The sequence below is a fragment of the Anopheles merus genome, chromosome 2L, assembly GCF_017562075.2.
Source record: "Anopheles merus strain MAF chromosome 2L, AmerM5.1, whole genome shotgun sequence".
In the NCBI taxonomy this organism is placed as follows: domain Eukaryota; kingdom Metazoa; phylum Arthropoda; class Insecta; order Diptera; family Culicidae; genus Anopheles; species Anopheles merus.
The window spans coordinates 36,893,255-36,910,993 of NC_054083.1; the positions used below are offsets into that span (position 1 = coordinate 36,893,255).

At 48.0% G+C, this 17,739-nt stretch overlaps 5 protein-coding genes and 1 long non-coding RNA gene across 6 annotated transcripts; 2 read left to right on the forward strand and 4 right to left on the reverse strand.

Moving 5' to 3' along the window:
* Nucleotides 1-273: 273 nt before the first annotated feature.
* LOC121592982 lies at nucleotides 274-5,576 on the reverse strand. Its single transcript, XR_006004711.1, has 2 exons — nucleotides 4,710-5,576; nucleotides 274-3,744 (listed from the first exon to the last, which is right to left on the reverse strand). It is a non-coding gene; the product is annotated as an uncharacterized LOC121592982 (long non-coding RNA).
* A 16-nt stretch (nucleotides 5,577-5,592) lies between these two features.
* Nucleotides 5,593-7,749, forward strand: LOC121592980 (ADP-dependent glucokinase). The gene is made up of 3 exons (XM_041914961.1): nucleotides 5,593-6,052; nucleotides 6,118-6,282; nucleotides 6,354-7,749. The coding sequence occupies exons 1-3, from the start codon at nucleotides 5,712-5,714 to the stop codon at nucleotides 7,342-7,344; spliced, it is 1,497 nt and encodes a 498-aa protein (XP_041770895.1). The 5' UTR covers nucleotides 5,593-5,711; the 3' UTR covers nucleotides 7,345-7,749.
* Nucleotides 7,750-10,366: 2,617 nt separating this feature from the next.
* LOC121594219 lies at nucleotides 10,367-12,099 on the reverse strand. Its single transcript, XM_041917274.1, has 2 exons — nucleotides 11,774-12,099; nucleotides 10,367-11,696 (listed from the first exon to the last, which is right to left on the reverse strand). The coding sequence occupies exon 2, from the start codon at nucleotides 11,673-11,675 to the stop codon at nucleotides 10,581-10,583; it is 1,095 nt and encodes a 364-aa protein (XP_041773208.1). The 5' UTR covers nucleotides 11,676-11,696; nucleotides 11,774-12,099; the 3' UTR covers nucleotides 10,367-10,580.
* A 58-nt stretch (nucleotides 12,100-12,157) lies between these two features.
* Nucleotides 12,158-13,474, forward strand: LOC121592629 (HMG box-containing protein 4). The gene is made up of 5 exons (XM_041914258.1): nucleotides 12,158-12,247; nucleotides 12,319-12,470; nucleotides 12,541-12,738; nucleotides 12,802-13,056; nucleotides 13,124-13,474. Exons 1-5 carry the CDS (start codon nucleotides 12,226-12,228, stop codon nucleotides 13,298-13,300), a joined length of 804 nt encoding a protein of 267 aa, XP_041770192.1. The 5' UTR covers nucleotides 12,158-12,225; the 3' UTR covers nucleotides 13,301-13,474.
* A 1,365-nt stretch (nucleotides 13,475-14,839) lies between these two features.
* Nucleotides 14,840-16,415, reverse strand: LOC121593559 (UBX domain-containing protein 6). The gene has a single exon (XM_041916025.1). The coding sequence runs from the start codon at nucleotides 16,413-16,415 to the stop codon at nucleotides 15,090-15,092; it is 1,326 nt and encodes a 441-aa protein (XP_041771959.1). The 3' UTR covers nucleotides 14,840-15,089.
* On the reverse strand, nucleotides 16,337-17,288 carry LOC121593560. The gene is made up of 2 exons (XM_041916026.1): nucleotides 16,682-17,288; nucleotides 16,337-16,515 (listed from the first exon to the last, which is right to left on the reverse strand). The coding sequence occupies exons 1-2, from the start codon at nucleotides 17,115-17,117 to the stop codon at nucleotides 16,436-16,438; spliced, it is 516 nt and encodes a 171-aa protein (XP_041771960.1). The 5' UTR covers nucleotides 17,118-17,288; the 3' UTR covers nucleotides 16,337-16,435.
* Nucleotides 17,289-17,739: the final 451 nt, after the last annotated feature.

The following is a 17,739-nucleotide window of genomic DNA, read 5'->3' on the forward strand; positions in this document are numbered from 1 at the left end:
AGTCCTTCAGCTGGTGATTGTAGAATTCAATGTATCCTGGAAAAGCAAGGAAATCGTTATAAACGAGAAAACAGTCAGACAACAGCCCGTGTGTGCCAACAACAGACACGCAAAACTTACACTTTTTTAAGCAAAAGCTTTCATTTTCAGATGCTGCTTTGAGCTAAAAATGATCAAATATTTCATACTTGAGGTCCTCATCAGTATCTTTGAGGTCCTTTTCTTTCTTTGCTTTTGACGATATAACCGCCATGGAGGATAGCTGGTACGGCCTAAGATTTTTCAATCGCTGTATTTTATTGCATGATCTTTGTTAATGAAGAAAGATAGTCCTGTTTTAGGCAATCTTGAATGTTATAAGAGTATAAAACTTGCATGACTGGTTAGGTATATGCTTTACATATGCTTTTACATGTTCGAGGGCAGAGTTATCCAAGAAGAATTATTGTTCAAGACCAAGACGTAGCGTATATTTTTTTTTAACGCTCAAAACATGGTTTGATTGTTTCATGCTATTATTACATTTTGAATTTCGTCCTAAAATATTGAAAAATATAAATTTGAATAAAATTATCCTTCATTGATCTCTCAACAACCAACGCGGGCGGTTTTGCTTGACCACCGAAGAATGGTTTTAGCAGTGAATATGTTCCATATTTTCTTTTTTTAATTAAAAAAAAGGACTACGTTTTGCTAAGCATGAGTTTTGATCGTCCAAGTACGAAAGACTTTTTGCTATTTCCTTTTAACTTTTTTCTTGTCATGATTAGAATTTTAACGATTAATTTAAATGCATATTATTACGGTTTCGGCCGTGTATTCGATTTTAACGATTAATTAAAATATATAATTTTTCAAAATTCATTTTAAGCTACCCCTAATCAGTACAACAATCTTGCTCAGTATCTGTCGCTTTTGGTTTCTTGATATTAGTCCTATAGCTGCCAGGATCACTAAAAGCTGGTGTTATTGTTTATAGGGTATGCCGTGCACGAATAGTGCGCCATCCAACGATGCCTTGATACAGTATTTGTCGAATTCAGAGTCTAAGGTAGCTTAACCATCCCATAATGCAGCGTATCCCATCACAATAGCTCATCCACTAATGGAAGGCCACACAATAAAGCAATGTGGTTGGAGCAATGGTGCGTCTTGAGTACGTTGGTTCGATTATCCAATCGCTAGCATACTCCGTGTGATAGCGAAGAATGGTTTCTTGAAAAACTAGATGAATTGAAAGCAAAGACCAATAAACACCAAAATAATGTTTTCTATCTAAATGTAACATAAACCTGTCAGGAGCGCGTGTGCTGATCGCGATTAGGGAGCGCTGCTTGATTTTTGGAGGAATATAATCTATTATCTATCCTTTCTACTATTAAAAAAATAAATTTTCCGATGGACAGGTAGGCTAGGCAGGATAGAACACAACGAATCTTGTAATATCTGTAACAAAAGTAGCTTTTTTATCCTTTTTTGATTCTCTCTCTCTCTTTCGTTGATACTACTTGAGATGCATAGCTTCCGATGCAAATGTATGTGTATTAGTACACCTACAGTTCTTTAGATTAGTGTAAGACCCCATAAGTGAACAGAGCTGGCCTGTCAGCAAGCATATACTATGCAATGAAAAACCTACACCTTTAAGTATAGAACTAGGTCTAATCAAGAGACCTAGTAAAAGCGATAAAAACTGTTCCTTGTCCCTGAGATTCTCTCTTATCCTAGTTACACTGTACCTTCAATGTTCTAAGATAGATCTTATAATAATGTGGTAGCTTTTGCTATTGGATAACTTGCCTGCTGACTGTAATTTTAAAAGGTGTGAGCAACAAATGCAAATAATTGACCATCCACGGTTGTGCATCAAACGAATGCGAATGGTTATGAATCATGAATTTAATGATACCTCATTTATCGTCCTTGTTGCGCTCGGTGAACAAATGCTATAAAACCACGGCTTCGTTTTCAACCAACTTCAAATCCAATTCATCTCGCAAACTGAAGAAACGTAGACCGTAACCGTACAAAATACGTGACAGACAATCTTTTTTCTCAGTTTCTATTCTCGTTGCTGCAGACGCACTTCCAACGTAGCAGTGGCGTATGGTTTGTTTGAGCGAACCTTCAGAAAAAGTAAGTATATTATTAGCATTTTATATTGTATATAATATAGCTTGAATTCATTTTATGTTTGACACTGCCAATTCAATAGCTAAGGAACGTTTGTGTTTATGTTTGTTCTACCAGTACCAATATGTACGGGTTTGCGCTATTTCTATCGCTGTGCCTACTGCTAAACACTCAAAGTGCTACACTCGCGCAAGAAGAAGTGTCCTTTCTAGATGATCAACCGATCATAACAGTTTACCGTAACCTGCACAAGCTGTTCTTCAACAATGTCGGTCCAAACAGTGAAAATCCGGAACGATTGAAACAGGCACGCTCGCAAGGGGTACGGAAATGGCAATGGAAATGGCTACACAATCGAATATTATACTAATTAATGCCTTCTAACCTTTGTACTGTAGAAAATTCAATTCCCCATTCCACCCGATCAACCGTTTCCTTGTCCTACCGAGGGTATGCGCAGTCCAAGGGTTCCTACCTCTGTCCACGAACTACGCCCGGGCGATATCGATGTAGTGGCAGCCCTCGGCGATTCCCTAACGGCCGGCACGGGCGTACTTGCGACCGGCATCCTTGAGCTGATCATCGAAAATCGAGGCCTATCGTGGTGCATCGGTGGACAGGGCACCTGGCGTCAGTATCTAACGCTCCCGAACATTCTGAAGGTGTTCAATCCTAACCTAAATGGCTATGTCGTTGCGGACAGTCTATCGATTGACAGGGCGTCGAGGTAGCTTTTGGTTACTCTTTGGAACTGTGCGAATGTACATTTTTGATAATGTTGCCTTTGTTTTAAAACTTTAGATTTGATGTCGCTGAGATTGCTGGAATGAGCCAGGATTTGCCGCATCAGGCACGAAATCTTATCAAACGCATGAAAGCGGACCGCTCGGTTAGCATCAAGAAAGACTGGAAACTTATAACTATTTTCATGGGGCATAACGATTTCTGCAGCCGGATCTGCTTCCTGCCCAAGCCTGAGAAAGCGCTCTACCAGCATGAGCAAAATTTGCTCGCAACGTTGCGACTGCTTCGCAAGTATCTACCGCGAGCGATGGTTAATATTGTTGCCACAATTGGTAAGTTTACTTGGGGTTGCCTGGTCATCCCGACAATGTCTTATATCCTATTGTTCTTCCGTCCTTCATCTCCTCCACCACCAGATGTTACCGTATTGAGAACGTTCACTCCACGCCCTGCATCATGCGTCACTACGCACGCCTTCGAGTGTCCTTGTGTGTTCGGTACCAGATATGCATCGTTCCAACCACGCCTAGAGTACATCATACACCAGTGGAACCGGATACAGCAGTCCGTGGCCGAGCGGGAGGAGTTCAACAATGCGACCGACTTCGTCGTGAACTTTCAACCGTTTCCGGAGCAGCTGACACTGCCCACACTCCAGAACGGGGATACGGATGCTGGCATCGTATCGGTCGATTGTTTCCACTTCAGCCAACGGGGACACGCGATCGCGGCGAACAGCTACTGGAACAACCTGATCGACATGGTGGGCAACAAGACGGAGCTGGTGCAGCGAGAGTTTGAACGTTTCAACTGTCCGATGAAGGGAAGGCCTTTTTTGGCGACGCGAAAGAATAGTTTGAAGAAAGTCTGAAGTGGCAGAAAAACAGGGAATCAAGCCAAGGTTAGAGAGATATTGGGGTGATACACACCGAGGGTAGACAATTGTTATATTAATGTTATTTTAATGAAACATGTGTTGTTACTGTTACGTTACGTTACTGTTACGATAAAGTGTAAATAAAGCTGGTTCATAAATACGAATCATACGACCCATTCGGGTCACATTCATTGCAATAAATCAGACATTTTATTACGCTTGATCGTTAGAGGCGCAGAAAGAAGCAAACACACTGAACCCCCCCCACGAACCGACAAATCTCCGGAACTCATCAGAGCATCATATTACTTACTCGCTTTTCTTCTATTCCAAAAAAGAAACATCACGCTAGAGCCTATATCCGATCGCGCAAAAGACACTTGCGCAGCAAAGTTCAACCCTCCAGCAAACGATCATAGCAAGTGATCTTGCTCCAGCAAACCAAAGAGACACGGGTCTGTGTTTACGTTATCTTTTTCTACTCCCTTTTGGCGTGGAATGTGATGTTCGTGCGGATGAGTACGGTGCCACGAATGTGCTGAAGTTGCAAGTATATTTCTGTTACCATGATATCATCAAATGAATGGTGAAATATCAATTCTTTGAAGTAATTAAATGAATTTAAGTGTCGAAACCAAAACAACTTAGAATCCAACAAAAATTGTATGCCAGACAAAAGACTGGATTTATATACAAAAAGACATCTTTTGTTGATTTAAATTCTTCCAATTTTGCGACATCTACGTTTAGACTGTGGAGAGATCGTAAACCAACTTCAAAACCGGAAACGTGGAACCAGCACTCGAGGAAGCAGACACTCGAGTGTGATGACTAAGCAACGATATACAGATAACATTAGCCACGCAAAAATAAACTACCAATGGCGATCAAAACCAAGATTTTCACCAACTCCCGAAGACAATAAGAAAAATGCATCTAGAAAAATGGAACTTACCACCGTTGCTTAGAATCGCCATTACATCCGGTTGACGAGCTCCTCAGTTTGGGTCACCTGCGGAGCATTAGCGGAATTCGCACGTCTGTCTGCTGCAAGATTCAATGCTACAGCCTGTGCACAATTTCCAACATTGCGATTTAACGAACCAGCACGTGGAAAAGTTGTCCCAATCCCAAAGGGAATGCTCGAATATGAATACGTCCGCGACAGTCTCGGCAGTTCAAACCATGGCTGGTAGTACACATCGCCCAGCGTGTATATCTGGAGCACATGGTGCACCAGCGGTGGTGGGGGCTGGCGGTACAGTACCCAGCCTGGTTGACAGCCGTATCCTGGCGATGGACGGCGTGGTCGACGATAACGGGTCCGTTCCGCCCCTGGACGACCGTCAAACGGAACAGCATCGGCCAAACCGGACAGGGAGAGCAAATTGCGTGCCACCAGCCCAGTCCAGTAAAGGGTTTCGGCGTTCGGGTCACGTAGCCGTTCGTTTGCAATATATTCCAGTATTGCGTTGTTTCCGTGCAGAACATCATGAACGCGGCGATATTGGTCGTACGCCATTTTGTTACTGATTTCTTCCGATAATTTCTTCACTGCCTCCGCTGGCTATCAGGAACTCGAAGTCGAGGGGATAGTTTTTCAAAATAATCTAACGGTCACACTTGAGCCTGGTCAAGGTTGTCTTCCACTACAAACTGGCTAATCACACTGCACAACTTCAACTGAACCCCCCTTCGCGGAACTGCGGAACATTCAACGTGTGCAGAGTACCACAGGGTAGTTCCGCGTAATTCACCCCGCTGTCAAACGCTGTCAAACGCTGCTTGCGTGCTCTGACTGACATTTCGGGAAAAAAAACATCAACAAACAACCGGCAGCCAACGTCAACAAAACGGCCCCTACATCGATCGAAACCGGTCGCCTTGTCTCTGAAAGTAATGCTTTAAAGTGCGTGTTTTTCCTTTTTATTGGCACAGTGGCAAGCAAAACAACAGCATGTTCTCGCTGCTCAGTACCGCCACGATGCTCGGTGCGTTTACCGCACTGTTTGCAATCGTGTTTCAAGCGTACCTTACCTCGAACGAGCTGGTACGGTTGACGGTGATACTGCAGCATTTGCGCGACCTGGAGGTGGAGTACCCGGTCCAAGGTCCACGGGTGGCCATCGGGTACGGATCTTGCAGTGATCTGCACGTGCGGGCTACGGATTTCCTCGAGTACAGTGACACCATTGGACAGACGCTCAATGCGAGCGAGTACACGTTTGACGATATCACGAACGAGGAAGAGTTTCTGCTCAACTTTGCCTACTACTTTCAGCGTGGTGCAGCTGCCGAGTGAGTATCACTGGAAGGGCCTTTTAAGGGGGGACATGCTCATGGCTTACTCTGTTGGGTTTCAGGAGATTTACTGCTAACAGAGAAATGTTTATGGGGCTGGTACAGCGAGCGAAGAAATCGAGCACCGTCCAGCATCACTGGGCGCTGGGCGGCAACGCTCCCGTCATCGGGACACGCATGGCAATCGAAGGCGCTAACGTTCTTTTGGGCGCAAAGATGTCCGCCAAGTAAGTGAAATGGTTAAAACAAACAAACAAATGTGTTTGCTAACCGTCTTCCTTTTGCTTACTTTGCACAGGCTCAAGACACACTTACGCCCCGAGGTGCAACTCACCGGCAGCCTTATCGAGGACGACGATATCCATCTGATACTGGAGTACAACACGGGCGACAGCTGGGGCGATCTCCTGTCACCCCGTGCCAACCGTTACATTCTACACAACGACCACCACAACCCGTACCTGAGCTCGCTGGAGGAATTCAACAGCGCGCTGGCCGGCTTCGAGCCACACCTGTTCGTCGTGAGCGGCCTGCAGATGATGGACAACTACCTGTACCCGGTGGGAGTGCGCGAGAAGCTGCTCGAACGAGTACGCACACAGATGCAGGCACAATCGCGCACCGCAACGCTCATACACTTCGAAATGGCCAGCTTCGTGGAGCTGGAGCTGTTGCAGCTGCTCCTACGCACCGTCCTCCCGTACAGCGACTCGATCGGCATGAACGAGCAGGAGCTGGACAATCTGCAGCAAGTGCTCGAAACGGACCGCATCAGCCTGGTGGCGGACTGTAATCCACGCGTCGCACACTCGCTCGACCAAGCACGGGCCGTTTTTCGCAAGCTAAACGAAGACTTCTATCGAAAGCAATCCGGCACGGGTGATGGTGCGACCCGGCGGCCCCTTTCCCGCATACATCTGCACACGCTCGCTTATCAGGCGTTCATCGTGGCGAAGGATAGCCGGTGGCAGTACACGAAGAATGCCGCCGCGAAGGCTTCGCTCACGGCGCACCGGCACGTGTGCGCCACCACGATCGTCAATCCGGACGCTGCGTATCTGCAGATGGACGGAAGCTTTGCCGTGTCGGCCAGTCCGGGCGCTAGGCGGATACACTTTAACAATCGCGATCCGGTTTCGTGCTGGGAGGAAATGATCGAGCTGCGCGAGGCCGGGCGCACGATTGCGGTGGAGCTATGCGTCGCACCGGTTTTGATATGCAAAAATGCGAAGCAAACGGTCGGTGCGGGTGATAACATTTCCGGGGCGGGACTGGTGCTGCAGATATAGGCCCCCTGTTGACACGCAATGCAACGAAAGAGAACGAGATTAAGAATAGTCAACGCATGAGACTGCACAGAGTGGAAAGCGGAACAGGTAGTTGCCCTTAGCGGTTTGTTACCTCCCATTTGCTCAGTTCAAAAGCTCTATTTTATTCCTGTTTAAAGCTAGCTCACCTTTTTACAATTGCATTTTCTGATTGTATTGAACTTCTTGTTAGCCAATTTGATTGTACATTTTAAAATTGTAACCTGATAACATTCCATATTTTGATAGCTAACTCCGTGCTGCCATTCGTATGTTGGAACCGGTTCCTGGTTTACGATCCTACGTTCTCTGTAAGCATTTTACGCAGGGTTTAATAAACTTGATTCAATCTAAACAATGAGTTTAGAACACGTCCTTCTTAAAACATCCAACAGTTAATGATGTTACTTACTTATCCGGCGCTACAACCGCTTTGCGCTTTTGGCCTGCCTCAGGAGTGTCCGAAATCGCTCACGGTCTCGCGCCTTCGTCTGCCAGTCCGTTATCCCGGCTTTAATTGACGGACGCCTCCACGCCCTGTTGCCACATCTCATTACATCATTACATCTCGTATAACTCGTCGTTATAACTATCGGCGCGAGCTCGGAATCGGACCTACTCGATTCCGATTCCGTGTTCGAAATCAATTCCGGAGTCGATTCCAGAACTGGTTCCGGAACCGGTACCGGAGTCGATTTCGAATCCAATTTTGAATCCGGAACCGGTACCGGAGTCGATTTCGAATCCGATTTCGATTCCGGAACCAATTTTACAGACAATTCTGGAAACTGATTCCAGACCTACTATCCCGATTCGATTCTAGAAAACTTCTGAGCCTGCCGTAATCGATTCCAACGAAATCTTCATTTTTCCTATCACTGGTTGTAACTATAAAGAATCCTTCGGAGCATCTTCCTGTCGAACACGGCTAAGAGGGTTTTGTCAGATTTGGACAGTGTACATGTCTCAGAGGCGTATGTGAGTACCGGTACTATAAAGGTGCGATATAGGTCCAGCTTCGTCCGTCGCGACAGGTTCTTTGAGGTGAACTGATTTGTCAGGCTGTAGAATGACCGTTTGGCAGCCAGCTAGCATCCTTGCGCGCAACTCAGCTACCATTCGATTTGTAGTAGGCTATGATTACCGAACAGTGGATTTCGTCTCAGCAGAACTTTGCTTCCTAGGTAGTCTATGCCTTCTGTCATAATAAACTAGTTCATAGTTAACTACCAAACGAGCAATTTGGCTTTTAGTTGCTCTCCGTTTGAACTTTAACACTATTGTCGTTGCTGACCTTTGACCCAAGATAGGTGAATTGTGGGACGAGTTGAAAAGTGAGTTCATGTATCTGTACGTCACGCCTCCGTAGGTTCTGACTATTTATTGGTAGGTTGCCACCATCAGTTTGGTCTTTGCCTCGTTTATCTGCATTCCGAGGTTCTCTGCCGCCTGCTCGATCCCTTCGTAGGCTTCTGCTACATAGGAGAGCCGCAGACCAATGATGTCTATAGCATCAGCGTATGTCAGGATCTGGGTTGAGTTCAGTGGCGGATTTAACGGTACGCGGACTGAGCGGCCGCGGGGGGCCCCGTCAATTTAGGGGCCCCGTGAATGGTAATTCCAGCATATGCAAAAATGTGTACAGTAGCCTCATCGAAAACTTCTGTGCCCAATAGGGGCCTCATGGACGAAGAGACTCATACTTGGTGTTTAAAAATGATCTAGAGCTATCGCTTGATATTTTTTTTATTATATCGTTTCCTAGACTTGAAAAAGACATCAAGTATAATTATTCGTTGTTAGGCAGTGTGTTAGATCGTCATCAAAAAGTTTGTGATCTAGTTTACACTGTACTCTAGTTTAAATTTCCATTTACACGTTGACAACACTGTTAACAAGGCATACAAGATGCTAGACAATTCCGTGAATGTAATGATGTCTTATGTCTTAAGTCGTTGTTTACTGGTGTGCTCGTGCATGGAATATTGCTCAATTCTTTGGTTTCCGAATTTTACTACGATGATTAACACAATAGAGGCAATAAAACGGAAGTTTACAAGACTTGCCTTAAAAGGTGACCAATTCGGAGGACTTAGAACCATACCAAATTATCGCTCACGTTGCCTTCTGCTTGGCCTATAGAAGCTCAAACACCGTTTTAAGGTAAAACAGTGTGTATTTGTTGCTAAAGTATTCGTCTAAAAACGAATTAGACCTTTTTTTATTCTAGAATAGCAACATCTACGTGCCATCGAGACCTCTTCGCTCTCATAACTTGCTTGTTGGTGAGAGCAGACATACCTTATATGGATACAATGAGCCGTTACTAGCTATGTCAAGGCAATTCAATACACGGTCCTATCACTTTGATTTAATTCAAAGACCAACATTTAAAGAGAATATTTTACTAATTTACTATTTTGGCGACACCAGATTAAGGCAGATGTTAGGGGAATAAGTCAGGGATTAGGTGTTAAATAATTAATAATAATAAATTAATAAATTAAATTATTGATTAATAAATAAATTGATAACCTATCCGAGTAGTTCAGGGAACAAACACCCCCCCCCCCCCCCCCCCCCGGCAGCAAACCGTCACGCTGAGTTTAAAACAAAGCCAAGTGTAATACCCTCCCTCACCCTCGCTCGACACCAACAGGGGGCCTCAACTTCTTTTACCGCTTAGGGCCCCCGATACCCTAAATCCGCCACTGGTTGAGTTATAGAAGATGGTTCCCTCGATGGCCCTCTCTAGCGCCAAGTTGAATAGGAGACAGGCAAGCCCGTCCCCCTAGCGTAGACCTCTAGTGGTAGCAAAAGGGTCTGAGAGAGTTCCATCCACCTTAACCTGGTAAATGGCGTTGGTCATAGACATTCTAACAATGATGTTAATGATGTTGTTAGTGTATATCCAGCTTTCTATTCCCTAAAATTAAGACAAAATCCCATAAAAAAGGAATAAATACTGGTACAAAATCGAGTAAGCGAAACGAACACCAGTGAGTTTCATCAATGTTGCTGTAGCTTTATTTAACGACACAATTCGCACACACCGCATTACTACAATGAAACTAAACAATACGCTAAACCGATACGCGCCGCTTGTTGTTGCTCCTTCAAGCGCAAAATATCCTAATCAATTTAAAAAAATGCATTCCCCAAATCGAAAAAAACGTCATAGGAGGGAAAAAACGCAACTAATAGCACAATCGGCACAATTAAGATCCTTTCGTAATGTAATCAATGCACTTGCTGCATTCACCAATTTCCTCCCAGTCCGCCACCATGCAGGGCAGCTTCTGCTGAAACCGGGCGATCCGCTCCGTACCCAGCCCCACTGCGCCGTGCTTCAGCGCACTGGTCGCATGGTGGGCCAGCAGCTTAAAGCAGTACCGCCGGGTAGCGTTGTGTTTCGCATTATCGTACACCGGCGTTTCGCGCACGTGCGTCCACGCCATCAGCACGTAATCCAGCAGCGCGTCCCAGTGCCGCGATGCGTACAGATTCTGCGCCTGGCTGTGGACCGTCTGCTTGAACGTGGCCAGATGGGTAGCGGCTCGCAGAAACCCGTGCCCATCGGTTCGACTGAAAAACTTCTGGTTCGGCACGCAGGCAAAGATGTTCTTCCGGATGCGACCGAGCTCCGCATCCAGCGGGGTAATATCCGGCAGTGGTAATTCGCGCCGTACCGCACCCTCTAGCTGCCCATTCTTTGCCACCATCGAACCGATGATGCCGATCAACTGTTCCCGGCTGTAACCCTTCAGTATGATGTCCAGCGGGATGTCCTCGTTCACCCGGTTCATGGCCGTCTCCTCCAGCCGGACCTTTTTCGTGCTGGTGCCGGCAAGAAAATCGCCCATCCACATGCGTGACGAGCTTTGGGGCACTCTTTTGGAGGGTGACGGGTATCCGCCGCCACTCGTCGAGGGGGGCACGTCGGAAAATTCCTGCATCAGCGAGCGCTTCCGGGGCGAACTGCGCAGCATCATCGTGGAGACGTTTTTCGTGGGCGTTTTCATGGGCGAAGGAAACATGGCTCGATCGGCGTGATCCGGCGACCATATGACGGCTCGGCGGCGCCTTCCCCGCTGCCGGATGACCATCTCCTCCGGCGAGAGTGTGGGCGTCAGGATGCTGTCCGGAATGTTCGCACTCGGGCTGTGGATGGGCCGCGGTCCGAGCACGCTCCGCTGCGGTGTCGCTGCCGTCTGTGTCGACGGAGGGGAGGTAACGGACACGGTAGCGTGTCCCGTCCCTATCGGCAGCTCGCCCAACGGTGCCCGGGTTCGCGGTGTACCCTGTTGAGCCATCGGGGAGGGTCTTCTGGTGCCCTGAAAAACAAACAAACGCCAAACCAATGAAAACAAGCCTCCGCGAAGAGAGGTTGATGATGTCACCCAGCACTTACTCTTCGAGTTTCAGCAACAACAACGCTTTTCAGTATTTAAAAACCTTTTTACGACAAACGAACACAATACGCACAAGGGAAAAACGATACCAAGCATTACAAAACGGCACAAAACAGATTACAAGGCAAAACGGAACGAACAAAACAAAACGCACAGAGAGACGAACACAATTCACATGAAAGTCCGCTTTCGCTGTCACTCCTCGGGGTGTGTGATGCCGTGAAACAACAAAAAAGAAGGTGCATTTTCCCGCTCGAATCGCGCGAGAAATTTTCCGTTGGCAGCGGGGTGAGAGTGTGTGCGTGCAGGCGTGTGTACGTGCCACTTTCACACTGACGGCGCGCGCTCGCTCCGTTTTGACATTCCGACATTCACGTCAAACAGATGTAAACAATAACAAAGCGAAAAAGGAACATTCTCTCGGTTGCAATTGCAAGGAGTATTCGCCACGATGGAAAGCAATAAAACGCACAGTAAGACTACGAAAATAAGGTTTTCTTGTGCTTTTTCGTAAAGTAATAATGCATTTCTTCCCTTTTCGCAGACGACCAGGAGGTGACGGGCGTGTCCCGGAGTGGTCGCGTCTGCAAGAAACCCTCCAAGCTGATGGACTTCCAGTCGCCGGATGATATTGAAGCGAAGCTGAAGAAACTGCCCGTCTCGCATCGACAATCGGCCAAGCTGTCCTCCTCGCAGGTGCGGCACGCGAAGCACAATGTGTTTTTGTCCTCTCTGACCTTTGCTTTGGTCCTTTTTTTCTTGGCAGGATGATTTGCTTTCCCCACAGGAAGATGGGCACACGGAATCGGACGAGCACGAGGACTCGCATTCGAACGGATCGAGTGGAAGCGAAACGTACAGCAGCGATGAGGACGCAATGGACATTGAGGAAGTGTACACTGGGCTGAACGATGGTGATCGGAGCGAGGGTGAGCTGGTGATTGATGCTGGCTCGAAGAAAAGGGTAAGGAGAGAGAAAACATACACAAATTTGGCACACGCTTTCACATTCGATCGATTATTACAGCCAACGAAGAAAAAGGCCGATAAAAGCAAACGCCAAAGCAACAAGAGCCCTAAAGCAGGTGGCAGAAGCTCGGCAGCGAAGCGCAGGAAACCGAACAAACGCACCAAAACGAACTCATTCTCACAGAGCAGGACAAGGAAGGATAAAGCGGTTCCGACTAAACCGGTCGGATGCATGCCAACGGATGTGGCTGCGCATCTCAGCCTGCTGGGAGACAGCCTAACGATTATTGGAGAACGACTAAAAGAGCATGAAGTGAGTTCAGTGTCCTGGCGTTTCCATTAGTTAAGAGGTGAATTAACCTTCGCCATTTTACTTGCAGGGACAAATTACCGTTTCCGGCAGCTTATCCGTTCTGTTGGACAGTTTAATCTGCTCGCTTGGTCCACTGATGTGTCTGACACTGCAAATACCCGGGATGGAGCGGAACTCGGATCATCTGCGGGAGCTGTTTAGAAACACGCTGGATAACATTGCCTACGTAATGCCCGGATTGTAGTGGAGGAAACGGAAAGGGCGACACATATCTATACTATTAAGTTATTGTCCTACATTGTACATAAATCATTACAGTTACGAAGGTCTGAAAATGTCGGGAGTAGTGATGGGTAAAGTTGGCAAAAATTCTGAGTCGACTCCGATCTAACTCCGATAATTCCGGAACCGACTCCGGAAGGTAGGTCTGCCCAGTATTATCCAGAGTTCGGAGTCGTCCAGAGTCATTAGGGGTCGTCCGGAATCGGAGTCGGTCGGAATCAGACGGAGTCGGGCCAGGTCGACCTTCGAAACAATGACCTGTATGAAATTCACGCACAAATTTAAAGACAAAAAACACAACGAGATGAAATGCCTAGTCCCAAGCACATTGTACCGGACGGCTCCCGTTGACTCTGACTGATTCCTATTCCGGTCGTCTCCGATCGACTCTGGACGACTCCAACTCCGGTTGACTCCGACTTAGGACGTCTCTAGACGAGTCCTTCTCCGAACGATTCCAGACGACTCCGATTCCAAACGACTCTGGACGACTCCAGATGACTCTGGACGACTCCGGACGGCTCTGGACGACTCCGAATGACTCTAGACGACTCCGACTCCAAACGACTCCGGATGACTCCGGACGACACTGGACGACTCTGTACAACTCGGGACGTCTATGAACGACTCTGGACGACTCCGAACGACTCTGGGCGACTCCAAATGACTCCGACTCCAAACAACTTTGGATGACTCCGGACGACTCTGGACGACTACGACTCCGGACGACTCTGGACGACTCTAGACGACTCCCACTCCGAATGATTCTAGACGACTCCGACTTCAAACGACTCCGGATGACTCCGGACGACTCTGTACGACTCGGGACGTCTATGAACGACTCTAGACGACTCTGGACGACTCCGGACGACTCTGGATGACTCCGGATGACTCCGAATTCAAACGACTCCGGACGACTCCAGATGACTCTGGACGACTACGACTCCGGACGACTCTAGACAACTCCGACTTTGAACGACTCCGGGCGACTCTGGATGACTCCGTATGACTCCGCCTTCAAATGACTCCGAACGACTCTGGGCGACTCCGAACGACTCCGGGCGGAGCCAGTGGTTTGGATTTTGCCGGTGTCGAAGTCGAACTAACAATAACCGGAGTCTGATCGGAGTCGTGGATGCGCTCCAGAGAGCACATCACTAGTTCGAAGAGATAACGGGACAGTTTTTAAGTATCTAGATTTTTCCAATTAAGTTTATGTCATCCAGCGAAGATACAATTAAGAGTGATCCTCATAACTTTGGACATTTGGCGAAGATTAGCATCCTTCTCATAGATAAAAGGCCTAAATTAGAAGCAATTCTTTGTTGGACGTAGCCGTCATTTAGTTAAATATCGTAATTTAATTTCTATCGTTGGAGTTTTACAATTTAAGCCGATTTCGACGCTCATCATCGATCATCATCGAACAGAGATCCTTTAGTACATTTGTCTACATGCGTAAATTAAAACTTTCAAACACATACACAAACACTCGATTCTACTCAGTACTCGGTAGTTTATTTCGCAATTATACCTCACGGATCACAAATATTCACACCTTGCCAAGGGGTTTTCTTTACACAAACACTTCTGCTTCGTACGCGGAAACATCGCGGCACTCCGCCCGCATTCCAAGCAGTGCTAATAAGGTTAATAATAAAAATAATATAATTTAACATGGTGCAACACGCAGTGGGTGGGAGGACAGATGCCATCGCGATTGAGCTGCCCCCGTAGCCCTGGAACGGGTTTTAAAACGATTGAATCAGTAGCATCAGCTCCTCCTTCAGGAAATCGGTCAAGGTCTTCGACTCATTTTCGTAGCAAAAGTTAAACACCACCGTCGGCACCAGCCGCAGATCGTACAGCGACCGGTCCAGATCGTCCGGATCGTCGTACTTCAGCCCGCCGGGCGATACGAGCGCAAAATCGGCCGACTCGTGCATCAGGCACGACTGCACAAACTCGCACACCTGGCCAAACTTCTCGTACACGTTGAACGTCCCCTGCAGGTACACCCCGTTCGGGAACCGCACACGGATCAGCGAAAACTTGTACCGATTGATCGTGCGCAGCTCCTCCTTTTCGCGCATCGCTTTCGTTTTAAGGATTTGCGCCTGCTCGAGCGCCTCCGTGCGCAGCTGCTGCTCGCGCTTGATCTCTTCCGGCGAGATGCGGAAAAAATCCGGCGGCAAGTTGCTGCGCTTCACCTGCGACGGCAGGAGCACCTGCAGATTGCGGTCCAGCTCGACCGGAATCGGTTCGGCCGCTTTCAGCGCCTCCAGCAGCACCTCCAGCGAACACTCCGGATCGATGTTGTCCTCCGACCAGATCAGGTGCGGCTCGCCGTCCAGCTCGATCTCGGCGAAGCCGGCCGCGTGCAGAAAGTCGAGCGAACCCTCGCACACCTTGATCTTGTCGCAGAACATCCGGTTCGTCATGCGGATCTTCTTGTACTTCTCCTCCGTCGGGTTGTTGATGATGTTTTCGATGCATTTCGACAGCGTTTCGATGCACACCTCCGCCTTGTCTTTGGGATTGCAGTTGTAGATGATGAGACAGGCGGTGAGGCCCCGGTCGGCCGCCAGCTGCTCGTACAGAAACTCCTTTATTCTGCCCTTCCACTCCTTGTACGGGAGAATCTCGTCCCCGATCATTGGGCAGCGGAAGAACACGCCCTGCACCGCGTAATCCTTGCGTGCCTCCTGGGCGGTGCCGTCCTCCGCGGACCCTTCCTGCTCGGCCCCTGTGGGACCGCCCCCCTCTTTGGCTTTCTTTTCCGCCTCGAGCTCTTTGCGCACCTGCGCCCGAATTGCCGCTAGCGACGTGTTGAACTCTTTCTTGTCTTTCCCCTCGAAGCGGGCCAGCGCGGCGTTGGCGGCCGCCTTCGCTTCCGCCGACAGCTCGTTACGCTTCGGCGGAACGTACGCGTCCTTCTGCTTCGAGGAGCTTGCTTTCGAGGATGGTGGTGGTGGTGCGTCGGAGTTGAGCTTCCGGCCCGGGCCGGCAACACCGAGCTTCAGCTTCGCTTCCGCTTTCTTGCGCAGGAAAAAGTTCTTTATCTTGCTCGGGGCCATCTTGCGTGGGTTTTGGCTTTTTAGATCCGCGGCGTGTGCTCCTTCGGCAGGTTCAGCCGGGCCACGGAGAGTTTCAGCTCCTCGATCTCCTTAGCAGTGCCTGCGGGAACGGGAAATCGGAATAGTTAAAGTGTTTTTTTATGAAACTAAACCATATTTTTCCTTATCACGCTGATAACAACAATCACCAGAAAAAAAACGGGTGAAACAAAACAAAAAAACAACAACACATTTTTACGATGACTCATCAACCGATCGATACTTACTCGGGCGAATGAAGCGGTTCGTTATGCGGTTGCCGTACTTTCGCCAGGATAGCGCGATCAGCACCAGCAGCGACAGCAGCAGGGACGCGAAAATCTGCAGCAAAAACAGCTGGAAATCGGTAAAATCGAGCCACCGGGCACCGCCGCCGAGCGCAACCCTGGCCAGCTGCAGCGTTTCGCACAGGAAGCACCAGCCCGCGGTCAGCAGATTCAGCTCGTACGGGCCGCCCGCACCGTCAGCAACACTTTCACCTCCCGCTTCGTACCCGGGGACAGCTGCTGGCGGTGGGGATGGTGGTGATGATGGTGGAGCCGCCGCACCTGGCAAGGACGACGATGCTGGCGTGAACTGCCTGCGCACGGAGTTGCTCACAATCAGCAGATAGTCCGACAGCACCTGGGTAATGTTCAGCGACGTAAGTGCATCGAAAAACATTGAACCGCGGAGGTGCGTGTGGCGCAGAAGAGGAATGTGAGTGACACGGTTAAAAAAAAAGGAAACACGGCTTTTCTCCCTTCCGGGATAATGATAATCAGGTTTTGCAAAAATCGGCAATGTTCGATATTTACGTTTTCGTTGTTTTGCTGTCAGATGTCGATTTAGCACCCGTTGAGCATGGCGAGGGTTTTTGACGTTCGAATGTCGCTGCATCTCGCTCATTTTTTCTAGCTGTCCTTTACTTACCAACAGTGCTCATTTCAACGTGAGCTTATGTGCCCTCTCCACCCCCATTTCACATCGATCGCTTCGTCAGCCTTTGTCCGTATGCCTTTCGTTGTGATGGGGACAATTTACGCGCATCACATTCGTAATCATCAAACGGCATGGCACGCGAAATGGCCTCGTCAGAACTGGTATGAAATAAATACAGTACATATTTCCCCGAGTTACGTGAATAATGTGTTGCAGAGACATTCGCGTAATTCGGATTTTCGCGTAAGCCGAATATCATGTTTTACAGCCAAAATATACTGGACTAATATTTATTTTTGATTTATTTTAGTTCATTTATGTAATTTATTACGTATTTGATGCAACTGATGTAGAAAAATGGGTT